Source organism: Oncorhynchus keta, chromosome 19, assembly GCF_023373465.1.
Source record: "Oncorhynchus keta strain PuntledgeMale-10-30-2019 chromosome 19, Oket_V2, whole genome shotgun sequence".
In the NCBI taxonomy this organism is placed as follows: domain Eukaryota; kingdom Metazoa; phylum Chordata; class Actinopteri; order Salmoniformes; family Salmonidae; genus Oncorhynchus; species Oncorhynchus keta.
The window spans coordinates 74195543-74221491 of NC_068439.1; the positions used below are offsets into that span (position 1 = coordinate 74195543).

Below are 25949 nucleotides of genomic sequence, written 5' to 3' on the forward strand. Positions count from 1 at the left end.
CTCCATATATAACTAGTGTAACTATAGTTTACCCCTCCATATATAACTAGTGTAACTATAGTTTACCCCTCTATATATAACTAGTGTAACGATAGTTTACCCCTCTATATATAACTAGTGGAACTATAGTTTACCCCTCTATATATAACCAGTGTAACTATAGTTTACCCTTCCATATATAACTAGTGGAACTATAGTTTACCCCTCTATATATAACCAGTGTAACTATAGTTTACCCCTCCATATATAACCAGTGTAACTATAGTTTACCACTATATATATAACTAGTGTAACTATAGTTTACCCCTCCATATATAACTAGTGTAACTATAGTTTACCCCTCTATATATAACTAGTGTAACTATAGTTTACCCCTCCATATATAACCAGTGTAACTATAGTTTACCACTCTATATATAACTAGTGTAACTATAGTTTACCCCTCCATATATAACTAGTGTAACTATAGTTTACCCCTCCATATATAACTAGTGTAACTTTAGTTTACCCCTCTATATATAACCTGTGGAACTATAGTTTACCCCTCTATAGTTATAACTAATGGAACTATAGTTTACCTCTCTATATATAAACTGTGCAACTATAGTTTACCCCTCTATATATAACTAGTTTACCCCTCTATATATAACTAGTGGAACTATAGTTTACCCCTCTATAGTTATAACTAATGGAACTATAGTTTACCCCTTTATAGTTATAACTAATGGAACTATAGTTTACCCCTCCATATATAACTAGTGTAACTATAGTTTACCCCTCTATATATAACTAGTGGAACTATAATTTACCCCTCCATATATAACTAGTGTAACTATAGTTTACCCCTCTATATATAACTAGTGTAACTATAGTTTACCCCTCCATATATAACCAGTGTAACTATAGTTTACCACTCTATATATAACTAGTGTAACTATAGTTTACCCCTCCATATATAAGTAGTGTAACTATAGTTTACCCCTCCATATATAACTAGTGTAACTTTAGTTTACCCCTCCATATATAACTAGTGGAACTATAGTTTACCCCTCTATATATAACCAGTGTAATTATAGTTTACCCCTCCATATATAACCAGTGTAACTATAGTTTACCCCTCTATATATAACCAGTGTAACTATAGTTTACCACTCTATATATAACTAGTGTAACTATAGTTTACCCTCCATATATAACTAGTGTAACTATAGTTTACCCCTCCATATATAACTAGTGTAACTATAGTTTACCCCTCCATATATAACTAGTGGAACTATAGTTTACCCCTCTATATATAACCAGTGTAATTATAGTTTACCCCTCCATATATAACCAGTGTAACTATAGTGTACCCCCTTTATAGTTATAACTAATGGAACTATAGTTTACCCCTCTATAGTTATAACCAGTGGAACTATAGCTTACCCCTCTATATATAACTAGTGGAACTATAGTTTACCCCTCTATAGTTATAACTAATGGAACTATAGTTTACCCCTTTATAGTTATAACTAATGGAACTATAGTTTACCCCTCCATATATAACTAGTGTAACTATAGTTTACCCCTCTATATATAACCAGTGGAACTATAGTTTACCCCTCCATATATAACTAGTGTAACTATAGTTTACCCCTCCATATATAACTAGTGTAACTATAGTTTACCCCTCTATATATAACTAGTGTAACGATAGTTTACCCCTCTATATATAACTAGTGGAACTATAGTTTACCCCTCTATATATAACCAGTGTAACTATAGTTTACCCTTCCATATATAACTAGTGGAACTATAGTTTACCCCTCTATATATAACCAGTGTAACTATAGTTTACCCCTCCATATATAACCAGTGTAACTATAGTTTACCACTCTATATATAACTAGTGTAACTATAGTTTACCCCTCCATATATAACTAGTGTAACTATAGTTTACCCCTCTATATATAACTAGTGTAACTATAGTTTACCCCTCCATATATAACCAGTGTAACTATAGTTTACCACTCTATATATAACTAGTGTAACTATAGTTTACCCCTCCATATATAACTAGTGTAACTATAGTTTACCCCTCCATATATAACTAGTGTAACTTTAGTTTACCCCTCTATATATAACCTGTGGAACTATAGTTTACCCCTCTATAGTTATAACTAATGGAACTATAGTTTACCTCTCTATATATAAACTGTGCAACTATAGTTTACCCCTCTATATATAACGGACTAGTGGAACTATAGTTTACCCCTCTATATATAACTAGTGGAACTATAGTTTACCCCTCTATAGTTATAACTAATGGAACTATAGTTTACCCCTTTATAGTTATAACTAATGGAACTATAGTTTACCCCTCCATATATAACTAGTGTAACTATAGTTTACCCCTCTATATATAACTAGTGGAACTATAGTTTACCCCTCTATATATAACCTGTGGAACTATAGTTTACCCCTCTATAGTTATAACTAATGGAACTATAGTTTACCTCTCTATATATAAACTGTGCAACTATAGTGTACCCCCTTTATAGTTATAACTAATGGAACTATAGTTTACCCCTCTATAGTTATAACCAGTGGAACTATAGCTTACCCCTCTATATATAACTAGTGGAACTATAGTTTACCCCTCTATAGTTATAACTAATGGAACTATAGTTTACCCCTTTATAGTTATAACTAATGGAACTATAGTTTACCCCTCCATATATAACTAGTGTAACTATAGTTTACCCCTCTATATATAACCAGTGGAACTATAGTTTACCCCTCCATATATAACTAGTGTAACTATAGTTTACCCCTCCATATATAACTAGTGTAACTATAGTTTACCACACTATATATAACTAGTGTAACTATAGTTTACCCCTCTATATATAACTAGTGGAACTATAGTTTACCCCTCTATATATAACCAGTGTAACTATAGTTTACCCTTCCATATATAACTAGTGGAACTATAGTTTACCCCTCTATATATAACCAGTGTAACTATAGTTTACCCCTCCATATATAACCAGTGTAACTATAGTTTACCACTCTATATATAACTAGTGTAACTATAGTTTACCCCTCCATATATAACTAGTGTAACTATAGTTTACCCCTCTATATATAACTAGTGTAACTATAGTTTACCCCTCTATATATAACTAGTGGAACTATAGTTTACCCCTCTATATATAACCAGTGTAACTATAGTTTACCCTTCCATATATAACTAGTGGAACTATAGTTTACCCCTCTATATATAACCAGTGTAACTATAGTTTACCCCTCCATATATAACCAGTGTAACTATAGTTTACCACTCTATATATAACTAGTGTAACTATAGTTTACCCCTCCATATATAACTAGTGTAACTATAGTTTACCCTCCATATATAACTAGTGTAACTTTAGTTTACCCCTCCATATATAACTAGTGGAACTATAGTTTACCCCTCTATATATAACCAGTGTAATTATAGTTTACCCCTCCATATATAACCAGTGTAACTATAGTTTACCCCTCTATATATAACCAGTGTAACTATAGTTTACCACTCTATATATAACTAGTGTAACTATAGTTTACCCCTCCATATATAAATAGTGTAACTATAGTTTACCCCTCCATATATAACTAGTGTAACTATAGTTTACCCCTCCATATATAACTAGTGGAACTATAGTTTACCCCTCTATATATAACCAGTGTAATTATAGTTTACCCCTCCATATATAACCAGTGTAACTATAGTTTACCCCTCTATATATAACCAGTGTAACTATAGTTTACCCCTCCATATATAACTAGTGTAACTATAGTTTACCCCTCTATATATAACTAGTGTAACTATAGTTTACCCCTCCATATAAAACTAGTGTAACTATAGTTTACCCCTCTATATATAACCAGTGGAACTATAGTTTACCCCTCCATATATAACTAGTGTAACTATAGTGTACCCCTCTATATATAACTAGTGGAACTATAGTTTACCCCTCTATATATAACTAGTGGAACTATAGTTTACCACTCTATATATAACTAGTGTAACTATAGTTTACCCCTCTATATATAACTAGTGTAACTATAGTTTACCCCTCTATATATAACTAGTGGAACTATAGTTTACCACTCTATATATAACTAGTGTAACTATAGTTTACCCCTCTATATATAACTAGTGTAACTATAGTTTACCCCTCCATATAAAACTAGTGTAACTATAGTTTACCCCTCTATATATAACCAGTGGAACTATAGTTTACCCCTCCATATATAACTAGTGTAACTATAGTGTACCCCTCTATATATAACTAGTGGAACTATAGTTTACCCCTCTATATATAACTAGTGGAACTATAGTTTACCACTCTATATATAACTAGTGTAACTATAGTTTACCCCTCTATATATAACTAGTGTAACTATAGTTTACCCCTCTATATATAACTAGTGGAACTATAGTTTACCACTCTATATATAACTAGTGTAACTATAGTTTACCCCTCTATATATAACTAGTGGAACTATAGTTTACCACTCTATATATAACTAGTGTAACTATAGTTTACCACTCTATATATAACTAGTGGAACTATAGTTTACCACTCTATATATAACTAGTGTAACTATAGTTTACCCCTCTATATATAACTAGTGTAACTATAGTTTACCCCTCCATATATAACTAGTGTAACTATAGATTACCCCTCCATATATAACTAGTGTAACTATAGTTTACCCCTCTATATATAACTAGTGTAACTATAGTTTACCCCTCTATATATAACCAGTGGAACTATAGTGTACCCCTCTATATATAACTAGTGGAACTATAGTTTACCCCTCTATATATAACCTGTGGAACTATAGTTTACCCCTCTATATATAACTAGGGGAACTATAGTTTACCCTTCTATATATAACTAGTGGAACTATAGTTTACACCTCTATAGCTATAACTAATGGAACTATAGTTTACCCTTCTATATATAACTAGTGGAACTATAGTTTACCCCTCTATAGTTATAACTAGTGGAACTATAGTTTACCCCTCTTTATATAACCAGTGTAACTATAGCTTACCCCTCTATATATAACTAGTGGAACTATAATATTACCCCTCTATAGTTAGATCTAATGGAACTATAGTTTACCCCTTTATAGTTATAACTAATGGAACTATAGTTTACCCCTCCATATATAACTAGTGTAACTATAGTTTACCCCTCTATATATAACCAGTGGAACTATAGTTTAAGGTTCTGCTTTTCTTTTCTTAGTCAACTTTGTGTTCTTGTTCTTTGTGTTCTTGATTGTAGCCCTGTTTCTTTGTGTTCTTGAACGTAGCCCTGTTCTTTGTGTTCTTGAACGTAGCCCTGTTCTTTGTGTTCTTGAACGTAGCCCTGTTCTTTGTGTTCTTGAACGTAGCCCTGTTCTTTGTGTTCTTGAACGTAGCCCTGTTCTTTGTGTTCTTGAACGTAGCCCTGTTCTTTGTGTTCTTGAACGTAGCCCTGTTCTTTGTGTTCTTGAACGTAGCCCTGTTCTTTGTGTTCTTGAACGTAGCCCTGTTCTTTGTGTTCTTGAACGTAGCCCTGTTCTTTGTTTTCTTGAACGTAGCCCTGTTCTTTGTGTTCTTGAACATAGCCCTGTTTCTTTGTGTTCTTGAATGTAGCCCTGTTTCTTTGTGTTCTTGAACGTAGCCCTGTTCTTTGTGTTCTTGAATGTAGCCCTGTTCTTTGTGTTCTTGAATGTAGCCCTGTTCTTTGTGTTCTTGAACGTAGCCCTGTTCTTGAACATAGCCCTGTTCTTTGTGTTCTTGAACGTAGCCCTGTTCTTTGTGTTCTTGAACGTAGCCCTGTTCTTTGTGTTCTTGAACATAGCCCTGTTCTTTGTGTTCTTGACCGTAGCTATGTTTCTTTGTTTTCATGAACGTAGCCCTGTTTTTTTGTGTTCTTGAACGTAGCTATGTTTCTTTGTTTTCATGAACGTAGCCCTGTTTTTTTGTGTTCTTGAACGTAGCTATGTTTTTTTGTGTTCTTGAACATAGCCCTGTCTTTCATTTTTGATCATTGATTTCACCTGTGTTATTTACTCACCTGGTCTCATCAGCTCCTTATTTAGTTCAGTTCTTTCTGTTTGTTTTGAGTTGTTTTCTGTTGTTGTTTTGTTTTGTTAAATATCTTCCTATGTGCATACGGTCTGGAAGATGGGGCTCTCGTCCTCTATCCTTTTGTGTCTCCTCTTCACTACCTCGCTCCCTCCCTTCCTGCTACAATTTAATCAATAAACAAGCTTTAATGCTCAGTGAAACTCTTTGAACTTGGATCACATCACACTCTTAGCTCACGCATGGAATGAAGCTATAGGGAAGCAACTCTGGACTCCTGAACTCTGGGTTAACTCCTCTGGAAATATTGATTTGAGTTTCTTTCATTCTCCCTCTAGTCATTGAGTGGTAAGTCTCTTGTCTTTTGGGTGGTGGACAGCAGATCTAGCCAGGTTTAGTCAAAGTTCATGCTCAGTGCTATGCTTGTTTTTTGGAATGGTGAACTTTGAAACAAGTCTTTGCTTGATGGTAGTGTTGTTTAATACCTACATGGCATTTGGAGTATTAGGAGGTCTATGAGCATTCGTTGGGGTATTTGGATGTTTAACTACTACATACTAACCTGATCTGTCATCGTTAAATTAGTTTCACTACAATATAGCAGATGTTATGTTGTTGTCAAGTCATGTCATGATTCTGAACAGCAGGAGAGTGGAGCACCTGGAGAGCACTTTCCAATCAAATTGTAAATCATTCAAAAATGTTAAGGGGTTTCGATCACTGCTGAGAGAGACCTGGGATCGCCATGGTAACTGCACTTCACTGAGAGGTCTGGACGGTGTGGGTGGAAGCATCATTCCTTGGGTTATTTGAAGTGGTCCTAAGACTGTTAACAGTCCACTGACTACACTGAACCTCCTTGATTAGGAGTTTGTACTGTAAGCTATGACAATGCTAAGATGTTCCGTGTTGTCTGGCTACTAGTGTGTCGATTCATCTTTTTCATACAGGAACCTTGAAGGACGATTTCAATTAAACCTAGAATTTGTCTGGCCCGGTGGTGGTCTAATGGTTCGCTCCATTGTTTCTGTGGTCTGCGGTGGTCTAATGGTTCGCTCCATTGTTTCTGTGGCCTGGAGTGGTCTAATGGTTCACTCCATTGTTTCTGTGGCCTGGGGTGGTCTAATGGTTCGTTCCATTGTTTCTGTGGCCTGGGGTGGTCTAATGGTTCGCTCCATTGATTCTGTGGTCTGGGGTGGTCTAATGGTTCGCTCCATTGTTTCTGTGGTCTGGGGTGGTCTAATGGTTCCCTCCATTGTTTCTGTGGTCTGGGGTGGTCTAATGGTTCCCTCCATTGTTTCTGTGGCCTGGAGTGGTCTAATGGTTCGCTCCATTGTTTCTGTGGCCTTGGGTGGTCTAATGGTTCACTCCATTGTTTCTGTGGCCCGGTGGTGGTCTAATGGTTCGCTCCATTGTTTCTGTGGCCTGGAGTGGTCTAATGGTTCGCTCCATTGTTTCTCTGGCCTGGGGTGGTCTAATGGTTCGCTCCATTGTTTCTCTGGCCTGGGGTGGTCTAATGGTTCGCTCCATTGTTTCTCTGGCCTGGGGTGGTCTAATGGTTTGCTCCATTGTTTCTGTGGCCTGGGGTGGTCTAATGGTTCGCTCCATTGTTTCTGTGGTCTGGGGTGGTCTAATGGTTCGCTCCATTGTTTCTGTGGTCTGGGGTGGTCTAATGGTTCGGTTCGCTCCATTGTTTCTGTGGTCTGGGGTGGTCTAATGGTTCACTCCATTGTTTCTGTGGCCCGGTGGTGGTCTAATGGTTCGCTCCATTGTTTCTGTGGCCTGGTGTGGTCTAATGGTTCGCTCCATTGTTTCTCTGGCCTGGGGTGGTCTAATGGTTCGCTCCATTGTTTCTCTGGCCTGGGGTGGTCTAATGGTTCGCTCCATTGTTTCTCTGGCCTGGGGTGGTCTAATGGTTTGCTCCATTGTTTCTGTGGCCTGGGGTGGTCTAATGGTTCGCACCATTGTTTCTGTAGTCTTGGGTGGTCTAATGGTTCGCTCCATTGTTTCTGTGGTCTGGGGTGGTCTAATGGTTCGGTTCGCTCCATTGTTTCTGTGGTCTGGGGTGGTCTAATGGTTCGCTCCATTGTTTCTGTGGTCTGGGGTGGTCTAATGGTTCGCTCCATTGTTTCTGTGGCCTGGGGTGGTCTAATGGTTCGCTCCATTGTTTCTCTGGCCTGGGGTGGTCTAATGGTTCACTCCATTGTTTCTGTGGCCTGGGGTGGTCTAATGGTTCGCTCCATTGTTTCTGTGGCCTGGGTAGCCTTGTGGTTTGCTCCATTGTCTCCTGAGCAAACGTATGGCGGCATTAGAATGGGTTTAAATCTGACACACGCCATTTTTAACACCCTCTCTCCAACTAACTTTCCTGTCTCTTCTCTGTCTCTCGCCAATAAAATAAAATACAAAAGGAGTGGAAAAACACTCAAATAATATAAAGAAGAAATTCAGAACTGAGTACATTGAGTATGTAACAAGAACTCCCGGTGACCAGAAACTGCCTCTGGGAAGTTTTAAGTTTTAAAGTGGATGAACCACTCTAAAGTAAAGGGTCTGACTCAGCACTACTGGTCTGGAGGATCTCAAGTTCTCAATGGGTCCCTCAATTAGTCAGTCTGTATAAACAGCTGCTTGGTTAGCTCTGCTGAATTAACCTGGCTTTCCTCTCTCTCTCTCTCTCTCTCTCTCTCTCTCTCTTTCTCCCTGTGTCACACACACACACACACACACACACACACACACACACACACACACACACACACTCTCTCTTTCCATCCCTTCATTTCAGCATTATTTGGACATCAAGGTACAGTACAGCACAGCACCGAACAGTATAGTATAGTTCAGCACAGTACAGTAGAGTTCGGTACAGTACACTATAATGTATTGTATTGTACTGTACTCAACTATACTTTTCTTTACTTTACTCTACTGTGCTTTATTGTGCTGTGCTGTGCTGTACTCTACTGTATTTGGCTGTCCAAACTTTTGATCCCAACTGTAGTTTGGGACTACCATGACATACTGCTGATTTTTCGATTTGGTAACGGTTTAAAAAACACTATAACAGATTGATAGGTCTACCTTTACTTGTTACTTCTGTGAACTTTCATTTCCCTCCCTCCTTGTGAGGGAGAGAAATTAGAAAATATTTTCAAGATATGTTGGTTTTTGCTAAGAGAATTTGAAGGCACAAGAAGTAAGTTTAGGTAACATTAATGTTAACGTTGATATTAGCTGGCAGGGGGTCTTCACTTCAACATTGTGTTTTAATGTATTTCGAATACCTGCTAGATGTTTTCTAAGACCCCTTTTCCATGTTTGACCAGAAATCAAAGCCTTTGCTCATTCCTCATTTGTAGGATGGAAAATGGTGGAACAATGTATATATGCCTTAATTTCTCAATAATATAGAATCTTAGCTTTCATTTGACACCCAATTTGACATGCTCCTATGAACTTCCCTTGTTGGTGCTCATGGGTCCTTTTACGTGGAAATGACAGGATCAAAGTGGAGGAGTGAACTTTTCTGTCAAAGCTGCAGGAGAGAGAAAGAGAGAGGGAGAACGAGGGGGTCGTGACCCCTGAACTCACCTCCTGTCCACTCTAATCGTTGTTAATTACACAGACGAGTAAGCGAATGCAAATGCAACTCTCTTTAGTCAACTGTCCAAAACATCACAATAAAGCTCTCTCTCCACTCCTCATGTATATTAATGCATGTTGATTATGACACTGTTGCTTAATAGGAAAGGACATGAAGGCAGCTGAGAATACAATTGTTACAATTTTTTAGAGAAAATAAGCACAGCTATAATTAACTTTTCTATATGGATCGTACCACCGACACTTCAATGTCACCTGTTTTATGTTGGAGGAGAATCCACTGTAATTATTGGACGGGGAAATTGAGATTGAACCTTATTGGTCTTCCACCTGTTGCTCTTCTGTCCCTCAGGAGGAATATTTGAATCCATCGAAAGCGGCCCATCAGGAGCAGAGGAACTCGCCTTCAAATTTGCCTTGAACACAATCAACAGGAACCGCACCCTGCTGCCCAACACCACACTCACATATGACATCCAGAGAATAAACATCTTTGACAGCTTCGAGGCCTCCAGAAAAGGTGAGAGGCTGAGGAGGATACGAAGTAGACCTGGGGTGTATTCATTAGTGCACACCATAGCAAAACATTTTTGCAACGGAAAACATTTAGCAAAGAAAACAAGCATTTCTTATTGGACAAGTTCAAGTTAGTCCCTCCCTGTTTTAGCCATTTGCTTCTGTTTGGTTCCGAGTGAATACAAATTCAAATAAATTAGAAGAGATTGTTTGAGCCTGCCTGGAGTGCCCAATGGGTGAGGTGTGCACTTTTGGATATCATCATGAATAATTGCTAGAGGGTGGTCTGGGTAGAAGCTACAGGTTGTGTTGTGACAGCTGCATCTGTTATTAGCTTTAATAATAATCAGAGTATCGCTGTTATTTGTGGATTTCTTATTTGTTTGTGGGTGATTATGACTAACAATAAGGGTTTCTGTGAAATGTGGGACCAGAAACTGATTGAGAATGACTCACTCTGAATATCTGTTGAGAAATATTTTACTGATGCTGCCAACTAACTGATTGCATCGGATGAAGCTCGATCATGTTACATAGGAGAAATATGGCTCACATGGTAATATTCCATTTAATTTAAAAAATGTAAATATATGTGACTAATGGTAACTCTAAATAAAGACTACGTAACCCTGACTAAAGACTACGTAACCCTGAATAAAGACTCCGTAACTCTGAATGAAGGCTACGTAACTCTAAATAAAGACTACGTAACTCTAAATGAAGGCTACGTAACTCTAAGTAAAGACTACGTAACCCTGAATCGAGACTCCGTAACTCTGAATGAAGGCTACGTAACTCTAAATAAAGGCTACGTAACTCTAAATAAAGACTACGTAACTCTAAATGAAGGCTACGTAACTCTAAATAAAGACTATGTAACCCTAAATAAAGACTACGTAACCCTGACTAAAGACTACGTAACCCTGAATAGAGACTACGTAACCCTGAATGAAGGCTACGTAACTCTAAATAAAGACTACGTAACTCTAAATAAAGGCTACGTAACTCTAAATAAAGACTACGTCACTCTAAATGAAGGCTGCGTAACTCTAAATGATGACTACGTAACTCTAAATGAAGGCTACGTAACTCTAAATGAAGGCTATGTAACTCTAAATTTACATTTACATTTACATTTAAGTCATTTAGCAGACGCTCTTATCCAGAGCGACTTACAAATTGGATGAAGGCTACGTAACTCTAAATAAAGACTACGTAACTCTAAATAAAGACTACGTCTCTAAATGAAGGCTATGTAACTCTAAATTAAGGCTACGTAACTCTAAATGAAGGCTACGTAACTCTAAATGAAGGCTACGTAACTCTAATTGAAGGCTACGCAGCTCTAAATGCAGTCTACGTAACTCTAAATGAAGGCTATGTAACTCTAAATGAAGGCTACGCAACTCTAAAGTAAAGCTAAATAACTAAATTAAGGCTAAGTAACTCTAATTGAAGGCTACGTAACTCTAAATGAAGGCTACGCAACTCTAAATTAAAGCTAAATAACTCAATTAAGGCTAAGTAACTCTAAATTAAGGCTAAGTCATTCTAAATTAAGGATAAGTGTGTTATAGTAAGTTTTATGGCTGATTTAGGTCAACCAAAATGCAGTACTCCTACTGGTATCTGTGTGACTCAATGCAAAGTGTGACCGACATCCTTCTTGTGTTCTTGTGTCCTTGCTCGAATGTGGGAGAGACTAAAGGGACTTTCTTGATCAGCATTCCCATGGTGCATTGTATGGACAGTAGAGCAGCAAGGAGCTGAAGGCTTCCACCTAAACACTACTCTAACAAACCTAAACACTATACTAACGAACCTAAACACGTATCTAACGAACCTGAACACGTGTCTAACAAACACCTCTCTTTCTGTCCCCCCCCCAGCCTGTGACCAGCTCTCCCTGGGAGTGGCAGCCATCTTTGGCCCCTCCCACAGCTCGTCGGCCAACGCAGTCCAGTCCATTTGTAATGCCCTGGGGGTTCCCCACATCCAGACCAAGTGGAAGCACCAGGTGTATTTGTATTTGTTTTTTGTATTTATTATTGATCCCCATTAGCTGCTGCCATGGCTGCACATACTCTTCATGGGGTCCAGCAAAATGAACGCAGTTATACATTTTAAAAACATTACAATACATTCATAACAGGTTTCACAACATATTAGGTGTGCCCTCGGACCTCTACTCTATTCCCACATACAGTACTGTATCTATAACACAAAATCCATGTGTACATGTGCATACAGTGCGTATGTTTTCATGTGTTTGTATGCATGTGTTTATGTTTGTGTTGCTTCACAGTCCTCACTGTTCCATAAGGTGTATTTTTCTCAGTTTTTTTTATCTAATTTTACTGCTTGTATGATCTACTTGATGTAGAATCGAGTTCCATATAGTCATGGCTCAATTTAGTACCGTGTGCCTCCCATAGTCTGTTCTGTACTTGGGGACTGTGAAGAGACCTCTGGTGGCATGTTTTATGGGATATGCATGGGTGTCCAGTAGTTCAAACAGACAGCTTGGTGTATTCAACATGTCAACACCTCTCATAAATACAAGTAGTGGTGAAGTCAATCTCTCCTGGCTCAAATTGGAGGAAAGATTGACTTCACCACTACTTCTATTTATGAGAGGTGTGTCATGTTGAATTCACCGAGCTGTCTGTTTGAACTACTGGCACACATATTATTAATGTTAGCTGTCTGTGTACATCCAGGGGCCAGCCGTGCTGCCCTGTTCTGAGCCAATTGCAATGTTCCTAAGTCCCTCTTTGTGGCACCTGATAGCATGACTGAAGAGTAGTCCAGGTGCGACAAAACTAGGGCCTGTAGGACCTGCCTTGTTGATAGTGCTGTTAAGAATGCAGAGCAGCACTTTATTATAGACAGACTTCTCCCCATCCTAGCGAATGTTGTATCAACATGTTTTGACCATGACAGTTTACAATCCAGGGTTACTCCAAGCAGTTTAGACACCGCAACTTGCTCAATTTCCACATTATTCATTACAATATTTAGTTGAGGTTTAGAGTTTATTGAATGATTTGTCCCAAATAAAATGCTTTTAGTTTTTGAAATATTTAGCATAAACGTATTCCTTGCCACCCATTCTGAAACTTATTGCAGTTCTTTCTTAATTAAGTGTTGCAGTCATTTCAGTTGCTGTGGTAGCTGACGTGTATAGTGTTGAGTCTTCCTTATATGTAGACACGCTTTACTCAAAGCCAGTGGCATGTCGTTAGTAACGTTTGAAAAAAGTAAGGGGCCTAGACAGCTGCCCTGGGGAATTCCTGATTTTGTGTTGGAAATATTTCCATTAAGAACACCCTCTGTGTTCTGTTAGACAGGTAACTCTTTATCCACAATATTATAGGGGGTGTAAAGCCATAACGCATACATTTTTCCAGCAACAGACTATGATTGACAATGTCATAAGCCGCAACAATATCTAACAAAACAGCCCCCCACAAACCTTTTATCATCAATTTATCTCAGCCAATCATCAGCCATTTGTGAAAGTGCTTGTTGAATGTCCTTCCTTATAAGTGTGCTGAGAGTCTGTTGTCAATTTGTTTACTGTAAAATAGCATTGTATCTGGTCAAACACAATTTATTTCCAGAAGTTTACAAAGGGTTGGTAACTGGCTGATTGGTAGGCTATTTGAGCCAGTTAAGGGGGCTTTACCATTCTTAGGTAGGGGAATAACTTTTGCTTCCCTCCAGGTATCAGACAACAGGGACTCTTACTACATCAGCCTCTACCCAGATTTCCAGTCCCTCAGCCGGGCAATCCTGGACCTGGTGCACTTCTTCAAATGGAGGACGGTCACTGTGGTCTATGATGACAGCACAGGTACAGATATCTCTGATGATGGTGGTCATGGTGATGATGTTTATGATGATGGTGATGATGAGGATGGTGATGATGATGAGCCAATTGGTGACGATGAAGATGTTAGTGAATGATGATCAAAAGGAGTTAAAATACATACAATTGTAAACTAAAAACTGCTACTCAAACACAAACACAGCTTTTTATAGGGGTGGTAGGTAGCTGAGAGTTTAGAGAAGTGGACCAGTAGCTTCTTGGTTGCCGGTTTGAGTCTTATGCTGGGCAATAAAAATGGGCGGTGAATTGTCATGCCCTTGAGCAAGGCACTTAACTCTTACATAGATCCAGGGGTGCAGAGGAGAAAAACTGTTCTGTTCTTTCCCCCAAGACTTTAGCATTGAGGGATTGGCCATTAAATATGTAGCCCCCTCAAAGCCCTCCAGATGTACTCCACGTCAAAACCTTAGCCTTTCATATGAGTGAGCATCTCTGAAAAACCACATTACCCAGAATGACCCTCACCCACCATCTCCTCAGATTAATGCCATGCAGAATGAATGTGAGAGCTGACAGCTCATGAATAAAAGACACGTCCTCTGAGGGTCCTCGTCCAGCTGTATCTGTCTGCTGGATCGCCTGCTGTGACTGTGTGGAGTGGCTCATGATGTGCGTTCTACAAGCACATCGATATTTCATACCGTTGAGTACCGTGATCATTTTCAGGCCTACGGCATCATCAGCTTTAGAGAGAGGGCAACATTTCGTAATGTCCATCTCATATTTTCGATCCTTTGGAAGGAGAAAGGTGTCAATTTCATGGAACATAAATGGATACAATATGTTGAACATATTCGTTTGTTCAAGTACATGAATTGCTCAATATATCCAATTTGGTTTCTTCAGTTGACCTTCTGTAAAAGGATCCATGAGCACCAACATGGGAAGTTCATAGGAGCATATCAAACTGGGTGTCAAATGAAAAGCTCAAAGTCTATATTTATGGAAAATGAAGGCATACAGTGGCTTTTTCCACATTTTGTTGTGTTACGGCCTGAATTTAAAATGAATTAACGAGATGTTGTATCTGTCACGGTCGTCGTAATGATGAGACCAAGAATACATTCTTCTTTCATAAACGAAGAACACTTAAACAAACTAACAAAACAAACTTAAAGCTATGCAAAACCGAGTGCTGCCATGCAACTACACATAGACAATAACCCACAAAATCAAAATGGAAAATGGCAACCTAAATAGGATCCCCAATCAGAGACAACGATAAACAGCTGTCTCAGATTGGGAACCAATTCAGGCCACCATAGACCTACATTTACCTAGATGTAACAGTATGACTTTACGTCCGTCCCCTCGCCCATACCCGGGCGCGAACCAGGGACCTTCTGCACACATCAACAAAAGTCACCCACGAAGCATCGTTACCCATCGCTCCACAAAAGCCGCGGCTCTTGCAGAGCAAGGGGAACTACTACTTCAAGGTCTCAGAGCAAGTGACGTAACCGATTGAAACGCTATTTAGCGCGCACCGCTAACTAAGCTAGCCGTTTCACATCCGTTACATAGACAATACCCAAAACCCCATAGATATACAAAAAACCCTAGACAAGACAAAAACACACATACCACCCTCGTCACACACTGACCTAACCAAAATAATAAAGAAAACAAAGATAACTAAGGTCAGGGCGTGACAGTATCACTGGCCTACATGCAATATCCCATAATGTCAAAGTGGAATTATGTTTTAAAAACTGTTTACCAATTCATAAAAAAGGAAAGCTGAAATATTTTGACTCCATAAGTATTCAAACCCAAACTTAAATAGGTTCAGCAGTAAAAGTGTGCTTAACAAGTCACATTATAAGTTGGACTAACTATGTGTGCAATAATAGTGTGTAACATGATTTTTGAATGACTAGCTCATCTCTGTACCCCACACATATAATTATCTGTAAGGTCCTTCAGTCGAGCAGTGCGTTTCAAACACAGATTCACACAAAGACCTGGGAGATTTCCCAATGCCTTACAAAGAAGGGCACCTATTGGTAGATGGGTAAAAACTAACCTTTTGAGTATGGTGAAGTTATTAATTACACTTTGGATGGTTTATCAATACACCCAGTCAGTACAAATATACAGACGTCCATCCTAACTCAGTTGCCAGAGAGGTTGGAAACCGCTCTGGGATTTCACCATGAGGCCAATGCAGACTTTAAAACAGTTATAGAGTTAAATGGCTGTGATAGGAGAAAACTGAGGATGGACCAACAACATTGTAGTTGCTTTACAATATTAACCTGAATGACAGAGTGAAAAGAAGGAAGCCTGGAGAGAATACAAATACTCCAAAATATGCATCCTGTTCACAATAAGGCACTAAAGTAAAACTGCTAAAAATGTGGCAAAGAAATTAACTTTATTTCCTGAATATGAAGCATTTTGGTTGGGTCAAATCCAACACAAGACATCACTGAGTACATGTCATGTTATGGGTATGCTTGACATCGGCGACTTTGTGCAAGTCATTTTTCCAACAATTGTTTACAGTCAGATTATTTCACTTGTAATTGTAATGGTTTTCTTCTGGTGAAAGAGAGGCGGACCAAAATGCAGCGTGGTTAGTTTTGTACATCTTTAATAAAGATGAAAGTACAACAATCTACAAAACAAGAAACGTGGAAAAACCAAAACAGTCCTATCTGGTGCCACAAACACAAAGACAGGAACAATCACCCACAAAACCCAACACAAAACAGGCTACCTAAATATGGTTCCCAATCAGAGACAATGACTAACACCTGCCTCTGATTTAGAACCATGTCAGGCCAAACATAGAAGTAGACAAACCAGACACACAACATAGAATGCCCACCCAGCTCACGTCCTGACCAACACTAAAACAAGGAAAACACACACGAACGATGGTCAGAACGTGACAGTAATTCGTAATCACAATTCCAGCGGGTCAGAAGTTTACATACACTAAGTTGGCTGTGCCTTTAAACAGCTTGGAAAATTCCAGAAAATGATGTCATGGTTTTAGAAGCTTCTGATAGGCTAATTGACATAATTTGAGTCAATTTGAGGTGTACCTGTGGATGTATTTCAAGGCCTACCTTCAAACTCAGTGCCTCTTTGCTTGACATCATGGGAAAATCAAAATAAATCAGTCAAGACCTCAGAAATAAATTATAGACCTCAACAAGTCTGGTTCATCCTTGGGAGCAATTTCCAAATGCCTGAAGATACCACGTTCATCTGTAAAAACAATAGTATGCAAGTATGAACACCATGGGACCATGCAGCCATCATACCGCTCAGGAAGGAGACCTGTTCTGTCTCCTAGAGATGAATGTACTTTGGTGCGAAAATGCAAATCAATCCCAGAACAACAGTAAGGACCTTGTGAAGATGCTGGAGGAAACGGGTACAAAAGTATCTATATCCACAGTAAAACGAGTCCTATATCGACATAACCTGAAAGGCCACTCAGCAAGGAAGAAGCCACTGCTCCAAAATCAACATAAAAAAGCCAGACTATGGTTTGCAACTGCACATGGGGACAAAGTTCGTACTTTTTGGAGAAATGTCTTCTGGTCTGATGAAACAGAAACAGAACTGTTTGGCCATAATGACCATCATTATGTTTGGAGGAAAACGGGGAGACTTGCAATCTGAAGAACACCATCCCAAACGTGAAGCACATGGGTGGCAGCATCATGTTGCGGGGGTGCTTTGCTACTGGAGGGACTGGTGCACTCCACAAAATAGATGGCTTCATGAGGAAAGAAAATTATGTGGCTATATTGAAGCAACAGCTCAAGACATCAGCCAGGAAGTTAAAGCTTGGTAGCAAATGGGTCTTCCAAATGGACAATGAACCCAAGCATACTTCCAAAGTTGTGGCAAAATGGCTTAAGGACAACAAAGTAGGTATTGGAGTGGCCATCACAAAGCCCTGACCTCAATCCTATAGAAAATTTGTGGGCAGAACTGAAAAAAAGCGTGTGCGTGCATCGGGGTCTTAAAACCTGACTCATTTACACCAGCTCTGTTAGGAGGAATGGGCCAAAATTCACCCAACTTATTGTGGGAAGCTTATGGAAGGCTAGCCGAAAACGTTTAACCCAAGTTAAACAATTTAAAGGCAATGCTACCAAATTCTAATTGAGTGTATGTAAACTGCTTACCGACTGGGAATGTGATGAAAGAAATACAATTCTCTCTACTTATTATTCTGACATTTTACATTCCTAAAATAAAGTGGTGATCCTAACTGACCTAAGCATGGGGATTTTTACTAGGATTAAACGTCATGAATTGTGAAAAACTGAGTTTGTATTTGGCTAAAGTGTATGTAAACTTCCGACTTCAAACTGTACTAACTAGAGTTGCATAACAAGATGACATTAAATGTTCCTATGTGGCCTAGTTACAGGTTTGACTGAAATTTGCTTGGAAATCTATTCTACTGGAAAATGACTGTCTAGCAATGACCAACAACCAAATGTACAAAAATGTCTAAAAACATGTTTTCACTTTGTCATTCTGTGTTATTGTGTGTAGCCTAGTGGTTAGAGCGTTGGACTAGTAACTGAAAGGTTGCAAGTTCAAACCCCTGAGTTGACAAGGTACAAATCTGTCGTTCTGCCCCTGAACAGGCAGTTAACCTGCTGACTTGACTAAAAAAAGATGTGTGAGGGAAAAAAATACAATTTAATACATTTTGAATTCAGGATGTAACACAAAATGTGGAATAGGTGAAGGGGTATAAATACTTAATGAATACACTATATATGATTTTCAACCATTTTCCACCTTAAAAGTAATTTGGGGCATGGATCAGAAAACCAGTCGGTATCTGGTGTGACCATCATTTGCCTTATGCAGCACGACACATCTCCTTCGCATAGAGTTGATCAGGCTGGTGAGTGTGGCCTTTGGAATGTTGTCCCACTCCTCTTCAATGGCTGTGCAAAGTTGCCGGATATTGGCTGGATCTGGAACATGCTGTTGCCTGCCCATACATACATAACTCCACCGCCACCATGGGGCACTGTGTTCACAACATTGACATCAACAAACCGCTCTCCCACTCAACATCATGCACGCTGTCTGAAGAGCACACTTCTCCAGCATGCCAGTGGCCATCAAATGTGAGCATTTTCCCACTGATGTCGGTTACGATGCCAAACTGCAGTCAGGTTAAGACCCTGGTGAGTACAACGAGCACGCAGTTGAGCTTCCCTGAGATGGTTTTGACAGTTTGTGCAGAAATTCTTCGGTTGTGCAAACCCACAGTTTCATCAGCTGTCTGGGAGGCTGGTTTCAGACAATCCCGCAGGTGAAGAACCTGGATGTAGAAGTTCTGGGCTGGCATGGTTATACGTGGTCTGCGGTTGTGAGGCTGGTTGCTAAATTCTGCCAAATTCTCTAAAAGGACGTTGGAGGTGGCTTATGGTAGAGAAATGAGCATTCAATTCTCTGGCAACAGCTCTGGTGGACATTCCTGCAGTCAGCATAACCAATTGCATGCTCCCTCAAAACTTGAGATATCTGTGGCATTGCGTTGTGTGACAAAACAGCACATTTAGAGTAGCATTTTATTGTCCCCAGCACAAGGTGCACCTGTGTAATGCTTGTGCTGTTTAATCATCTTCTTGATATGCCACACGTGTAGATTGAATGGATTATCTTGGCAAAGGAGAAATGCTCACTAACAGGAATGTAAACAATGTCATGATGTTGCTGCCATTAATGCAATGACAATTATTTTAGCAAATCAAATAACTATGTTTAATTATTACAATGATTAAATTAAATTAAAGATATATCGTTATACCAGTCATCAGTTAATTATCATTATTACCTCATCAGTCTCATTCTGAACGTTGTTGACTTCCATCCATTAATTATAATTATGTAATGAACTTCGTCTATTGTTAGTAGAGAGTCAGACCGAAATGCAGCGTGTAGGTTACTCATGACTTTTAATGAAGATAAAGCGGTACATGAAATAACTGAAAATACAAAAACAACAAACGAGTGAAACTAATACAGCCTATCTGGTGACTAACACAGAGACAGGTACAATCACCCACGAAATACAACGCGCACTCAGGCTGCCTAAATACGGTTCCCAATCCGAGACAACGAGAATCAGCTGACTCCAATTAGGAATCGCCTCAGGCAGCCAAGCCTAACTAGACACACCCCTAATAATACACACTCCCAATTAATACAAACCCCAATACGAAATACAACATATAAACCCATGTCACACCCTGGCCTACCCAAACATATAACAAAAACACAAGATACAATGACCAAGGCGTGACAAATTATTACCTCATCAGTCTCATTCTGAGACTGCATGAACTCTAGTCTCCATGATGAATCAATGATACACAAATTGGCATAATTATTTATTTACTAACTAACTAAATAATCATACAGAATTAAATAAACACACACACAGGATAGATTATACATTGGTTACTAACATGATGCAATGAAAAGTCTCTAGTGGACTAACCCGATATGACGGCTTGGTACACAATGAAAAGGGGTGGGGAAAGAAAGAGTGGGAGGAGAAGAGACAAAGGAATTCAACTATCGTACATACAGTTGAATAATACGCTCATCGTATATATGGATATTTAGCACCCTAACAACCTCTCATTCGAATTTAGAATTGCAACACATATTTAAGCTTGTACTGTATGTCATTGCCATCTCTCTGTTGAAATCATCTGGTCCATCTATGGAGAGTAGTTCATCAGAAGTCTCTGGTTGTGTAAGTCTCTGGTTGTCCATCAAAGGTCACAATGTACTTAGTCGTAGCTAAGTAGTCGTAGCTTCTTGGTCTTGGAGTATCTGTTAGAACGGATCTTTCAGAGGTGTACCACGCAGTGTCCAGCTGGCCTTGTCTGTTTGTTTAGAATAGATACCCTAGAAATACCTATAATGGTGAGAGGAAATTGTTCTTTGTCTCTTGTCTTCGGTCGAGTTTCCGAGGCAAACGGTGCATAAACAGCTGCAGACTAAATGTTCCTGTGTAGTCTTCTTCGAGAGAGAGAGAGAGAGAGTTTCAGAGGGTCTTACCATTTTCTGGTATTGTAGTTTCAAACCATTTTGCCATATCCAGCTCACGCTGTACTTCGGCTTGACTTTAGTTTTATATTGTTTCTCAGCCGTGTGAAGCTACCGCTTCACGCTGTCTGGTCTGGTAGAGATTTTCTTCTTCTCTGTTGAAAGTTTCAGAGTTTCTAACCATTTCATACTTTTCAGCTCACGCTGTCAATCACGCGGGTCTCTATTTAAATGGCAACCATTTCAACGTGTAGCCACAGCTCCACATTTTCTGGTCTAATGTAAATTTTGTTAGCGGTATTTTTATGCCCTCACCTTGGAGAGCGGTTCCATCACATTGTCACAAGGTCTGTGCTCACGTGGGCGTGGTTACTGACTTGGTCAAACTTTACATGAAAAACAATGATCTCATTTAGAAGGCTAAAATCACATTTCATCTTCTTACAAATAGTTTAATATTTAATCAAATAAGTTCCACAACATTTAGACGTAAATCTGATAACTGGGGCGTATACATTTGTAGAGTTACCGTTATTTGTTATACTGTCCTTAAAGATATCACAAACAACGACTTATTTGACAATATTGTTTCAAGCCCCACCGACCGTTTCCCACATGATTTGTGTTAGGAATATTGTGTCATTATCAACTGTTGAATGTTGTAGGTATGGCAGGAGGAATCGCCTTGTAACAAAAGGGTTACTTCCCCTCAATCCTGCAGAGCCCAAAGGCAGAGTTTCTGCAAGGTATTTATGACCATCATAAAACTGGCCAACTCCATCCTTCCCTCTGTGGGAGAGGGAGGGCGCTGTAGAGCTGACCCACTGTAACCTGATCCTTCGGATCCTCACAGAAGAGTCATGACAACAAAGAAATGCACAAAATTTGAGAGAAATACTCATTTTGTGCGTATTTAAAATTTCTGAGATATTTTATTTCAGCTCATAAAACATGGGACCAACACTTTACATGTTGCTTTTATATTTCTGTTCAGTATACTATCAACACTTACAGCATATTATGTTTTGAAGATATTGTTTACTTTCTGTGAGTTTAAGAAATATTGCCTTTAATCAATCAATCAAATGTATTTATAAAGCCATTTTTACATCAGCAGATGTCACAATGTGCTATGTAGAAACCCAGTCTAAAACCCCAAACAGCTAGCAATGCAAATGTAGACGTATGAGGGCTAGGAAAAACTCCATAGAAATGCACAAACCTAGGAAGAAACATAGAGAGCAACCAGACTCTGAGGTGTGGCCAGTCCTCTTCTGGCAGTGCTGGGTGGAGATTATAAGAGTAAATGTCATTAGTCTTTTCATAGCTAAGCATTCAGAGGTCGAGACAGCAGGTGCGGTAGAGAGAGAGAGTCGAAAACAGCAGGACCGGGACAAGGTAGCACGTCCGGTGAACAAGTCAGAGTTCCATAGCCGCAGGCAGAACAGTTGAAACTGGAGCAGCAGCATGACCTGGTGGACTGGGGACAGCCAGGAGTCATCAGGCCAGGTAGTCCTGAGGTATTATCCGAGGGCTCAGGTCCTCCGAGAGGGGAGGGAGAGAGGGAGACAGAGAGAATTAGAGGGAGCATACTTAAATTCACACAGGACACCAAATAGACAGGATAATTACATTAGATATAGCAGACTGACCCTAGCCCCCCCACACATAGACTATTGCAGTATAGATACTAGAGGCAGGATATTTCCCCACCCACTTTGCCAAAAGCACAGCCTCCACACCACTAGAGGGTGAGTATAGCCCACAAAGATCTCCTCCACCGCACAAGACTGAGGGGGCAAAACCGGACCCAGATCACGTCTGTGACTCAACCCACTCAAGTGACGCACCCCTCCTAGGGACAGCATGGAAGAGAACTAGTAAGCCAGTGACTCAGTCACCTTAATAGGGTCACAGGCAGTGAATCCCAGTGGAGAGAGTGGAGCTGGCCAGGCAGAGACAGTAAGGGCAGTTCGTTGCTCCAGTGCCTTGCCGTTCACCTTCGCACCCCTGGGACAGACTACACTCAATCATATGACCCACTGAAGAGATGAGTCTTCAGTAAAGGCTTAAAGGTTGAGACCGAGTTTGCGTCTCTCACATGGGTAGGCAGACCATTCCATAAAAATGGAGCTCTAAAAATCTGCCTCCAGCTGTTTCCTTAGAATTTCTAGGGACAATAAGGAGGCCTGCGTCTTGTGACCATAGCGTACGTGTAGGTATGTATGGCTTGACCAAAATGGAGAGATAGGTAGGAGCAAGCCCGTGTAATGCTTTGTAGGTTAGCAGTAAAACTTTGAATCACCCTTACCCTTAACCGGAGGCCAGGCTAGTACTGGAGTAACATGATCACGATTATAGCAGCCATGTTTAGCAGAAACAGAAGTATATTTAGTGCTTTATCCGGGTAGCTGGAGAGTAGAGCATTACAGTAGTCTAATCTAGAAGTGACAAAAGCATGGATTATGGATTAGCTTTTCTGACACATTTTTTTAACAAAACATTTCAGACTTTTGCAATGTCGCGAAGATGGAAAAAAGCAGTCCTTGAAATGTTCTTCATATGTTCGTCTAAAGAGAGATCAGAGTCTAGAGTAACACAGAGGTCCTTCACAGGTCACAACCATCAAGATGAATTGTCATATCCAACAGCACATCTCTTTATTTCTTGGAACCCAGAACTGGCATCTCTGTTTTGTCAGAGTTTAAAAGTTTTTTAAAAATGCCACCATCCACTTCCTTATGTCTGAAACGATTTTGGGGCTTCACCATGTTTCATCGAAATGTACAGCTGTGTGTCGTCCGCATAGCAGTGAAAGTTGACAATGTGTTTTTCCGAATGACATCACCAAGAGGCAGAATATATATTGAAAACAATAGTGGTCCTAAAATGGAACCTCAAGGAACGTCAAAACGTACAATTGATTTGTCAGAGGACAAACCATGCACAGTGACAAACTGATATCTTTCCGACAGATAAGATCCAAACCAGGCAAGAACTTGTCCACGTAGACCAATTAGGGTTTCCAATTCCTTTGAAAGAATGTGGTGATTGATGTTGTCACAAGCAGCACTAAGGTCTAGAAGAACTAGGAAAGATGCAGAGCCTTCGTCCGACGCTATTAATAAAAGGTAATTTACCACCTTCACGGCTGCAGTCTCAGTGCTATTTGTTGTGATTGTTGCAAACATAATAAAATGGTCGTCCAATAGTCCAGGATTATGAGAAAAAAAAACATTTAGATCCACAGTATTTATTCCATGGGACAAAACTAGATCCAGGGTAGGACTGTGACAATGAGTAGGTCCGGAGACATGTTGGCCAAAACACACTGAGTCGATGATGGTTCTGAAATCCTTTTAGAGTGGGTCGGTGGACTTTTCCACATGAATATTAATCCTAGTGCCTTTTACTTCCATTACCAAATACCCAATACCCTCATGAGGAAAGAGGATGACGAAAGTTCACAGTAGTAACAAGTAATGGCAGACCTACCAATTAGTTAGTCATTTTATAATTTTGGTTATGAATTATTAAGTGATTAAAACTCATAATTCCATTACCAAATCAGGTAACAAAATGACCACAAACATCAGTAGCAGAATTACTAGAACTGAATTGGCTACAATGGGAAATCATAGAAGTCACAAACCTTCGTCCTCCCGTCCACTGGCATGCTGTTATGTTCAGCTCTTACAATCATTTTTTGTGTTTCTGTCTTCTGTCCCATGTGGCTCAGTTGGTAGAGCATGGGCCTTGTAATGCCAGAATTGTGGGTTTGATTCCCATGGGGGGCCAGTAGGTAAATGTATGCACTAACTTCTGTCAATTGCTCTGGATAAGAGTGTCTGCTAAAATGTACATCTGGTGGTCAAACCAGTGTTAAAAAAGTCTGTCTGGATGAGCCCCCTCTCTTTCCATTTAGTGTAACCATCTTACTTACCCACTGAGCACCGCCGGACATCCCATGAGCGTTGAAAATGGGTTATTCCACAGATGGACCGGACCGGGCCAAATCTGAACCTGTCATAGACGTATGTTTCGCAAGTTTGGATCGTACAGTAAAGAAAAGTAGACTACAGTATATTGTACTCTACTGCGCTCTGCTGTGCTGTGGAAACATGAGGAGAATGACATTCATATCCATAATTGTGAATTTCTGTAGTACAGATCAGGGACCCATGATGTAATTCCATTACCGTGGTTCTGTTACAGAGTGTAAATCCACTTCACTGTAGCCCAATAACCAAAATAGATTTGTTCAAGCTCAAGTCATAGCTGCCACCCCATTCTTTCTGCAGACATCTTTGATAGTTATTTTGGAGCAGATTTTGGGGGGAAAAAATGGAAAAACTGATCACATTAAAACCTGAGAGATTTTAGTCTAATCCCGTTACCAAAGTTTGTATCTGCACCTTTCTTCAACTAAATTAGTTTTAGCAAATTTATCAGTGGAAATTGTTAAAAGCATTTATTGTGCATGGATTTGTATGGCTTGTTAAACCTTTAAATCAATGTTTTTTGTTTGGTATACATTTTAAAGTGAAAGAAATATTACGTTACTTGCCCACCTCTTTTTACTACACTGGGAACATGAGGTGTCTTACCCTGAATCACAATTGATCCATAGGCCCTACTGGCCTTTCAGAGGGAAATATGGAACCAGTACCATTTTGCTTACAACTATTCAATCCGATTCGTTCTACACAAGAGCATTGGGGTTAGAGGTTGATTAGGGATTTTTACCTTTTACACTATTAGAAAAAA

At 39.5% G+C, this 25949-nt stretch overlaps 1 protein-coding gene across 2 annotated transcripts in view; it reads left to right on the forward strand.

Moving 5' to 3' along the window:
- LOC118374950 (glutamate receptor ionotropic, kainate 2-like) overlaps positions 1 to 25949 on the forward strand; it is a 197495-nt gene that overhangs the window by 48014 nt on the left and 123532 nt on the right. For both annotated transcript variants that reach the window (XM_052471297.1, XM_052471296.1), the window contains exons 2-4: positions 10074 to 10241; positions 12127 to 12254; positions 13964 to 14093. In XM_052471297.1, the coding sequence (XP_052327257.1) occupies positions 10074 to 10241; positions 12127 to 12254; positions 13964 to 14093 (426 nt within the window). The remainder of the gene's footprint in view (positions 1 to 10073; positions 10242 to 12126; positions 12255 to 13963; positions 14094 to 25949) is intronic.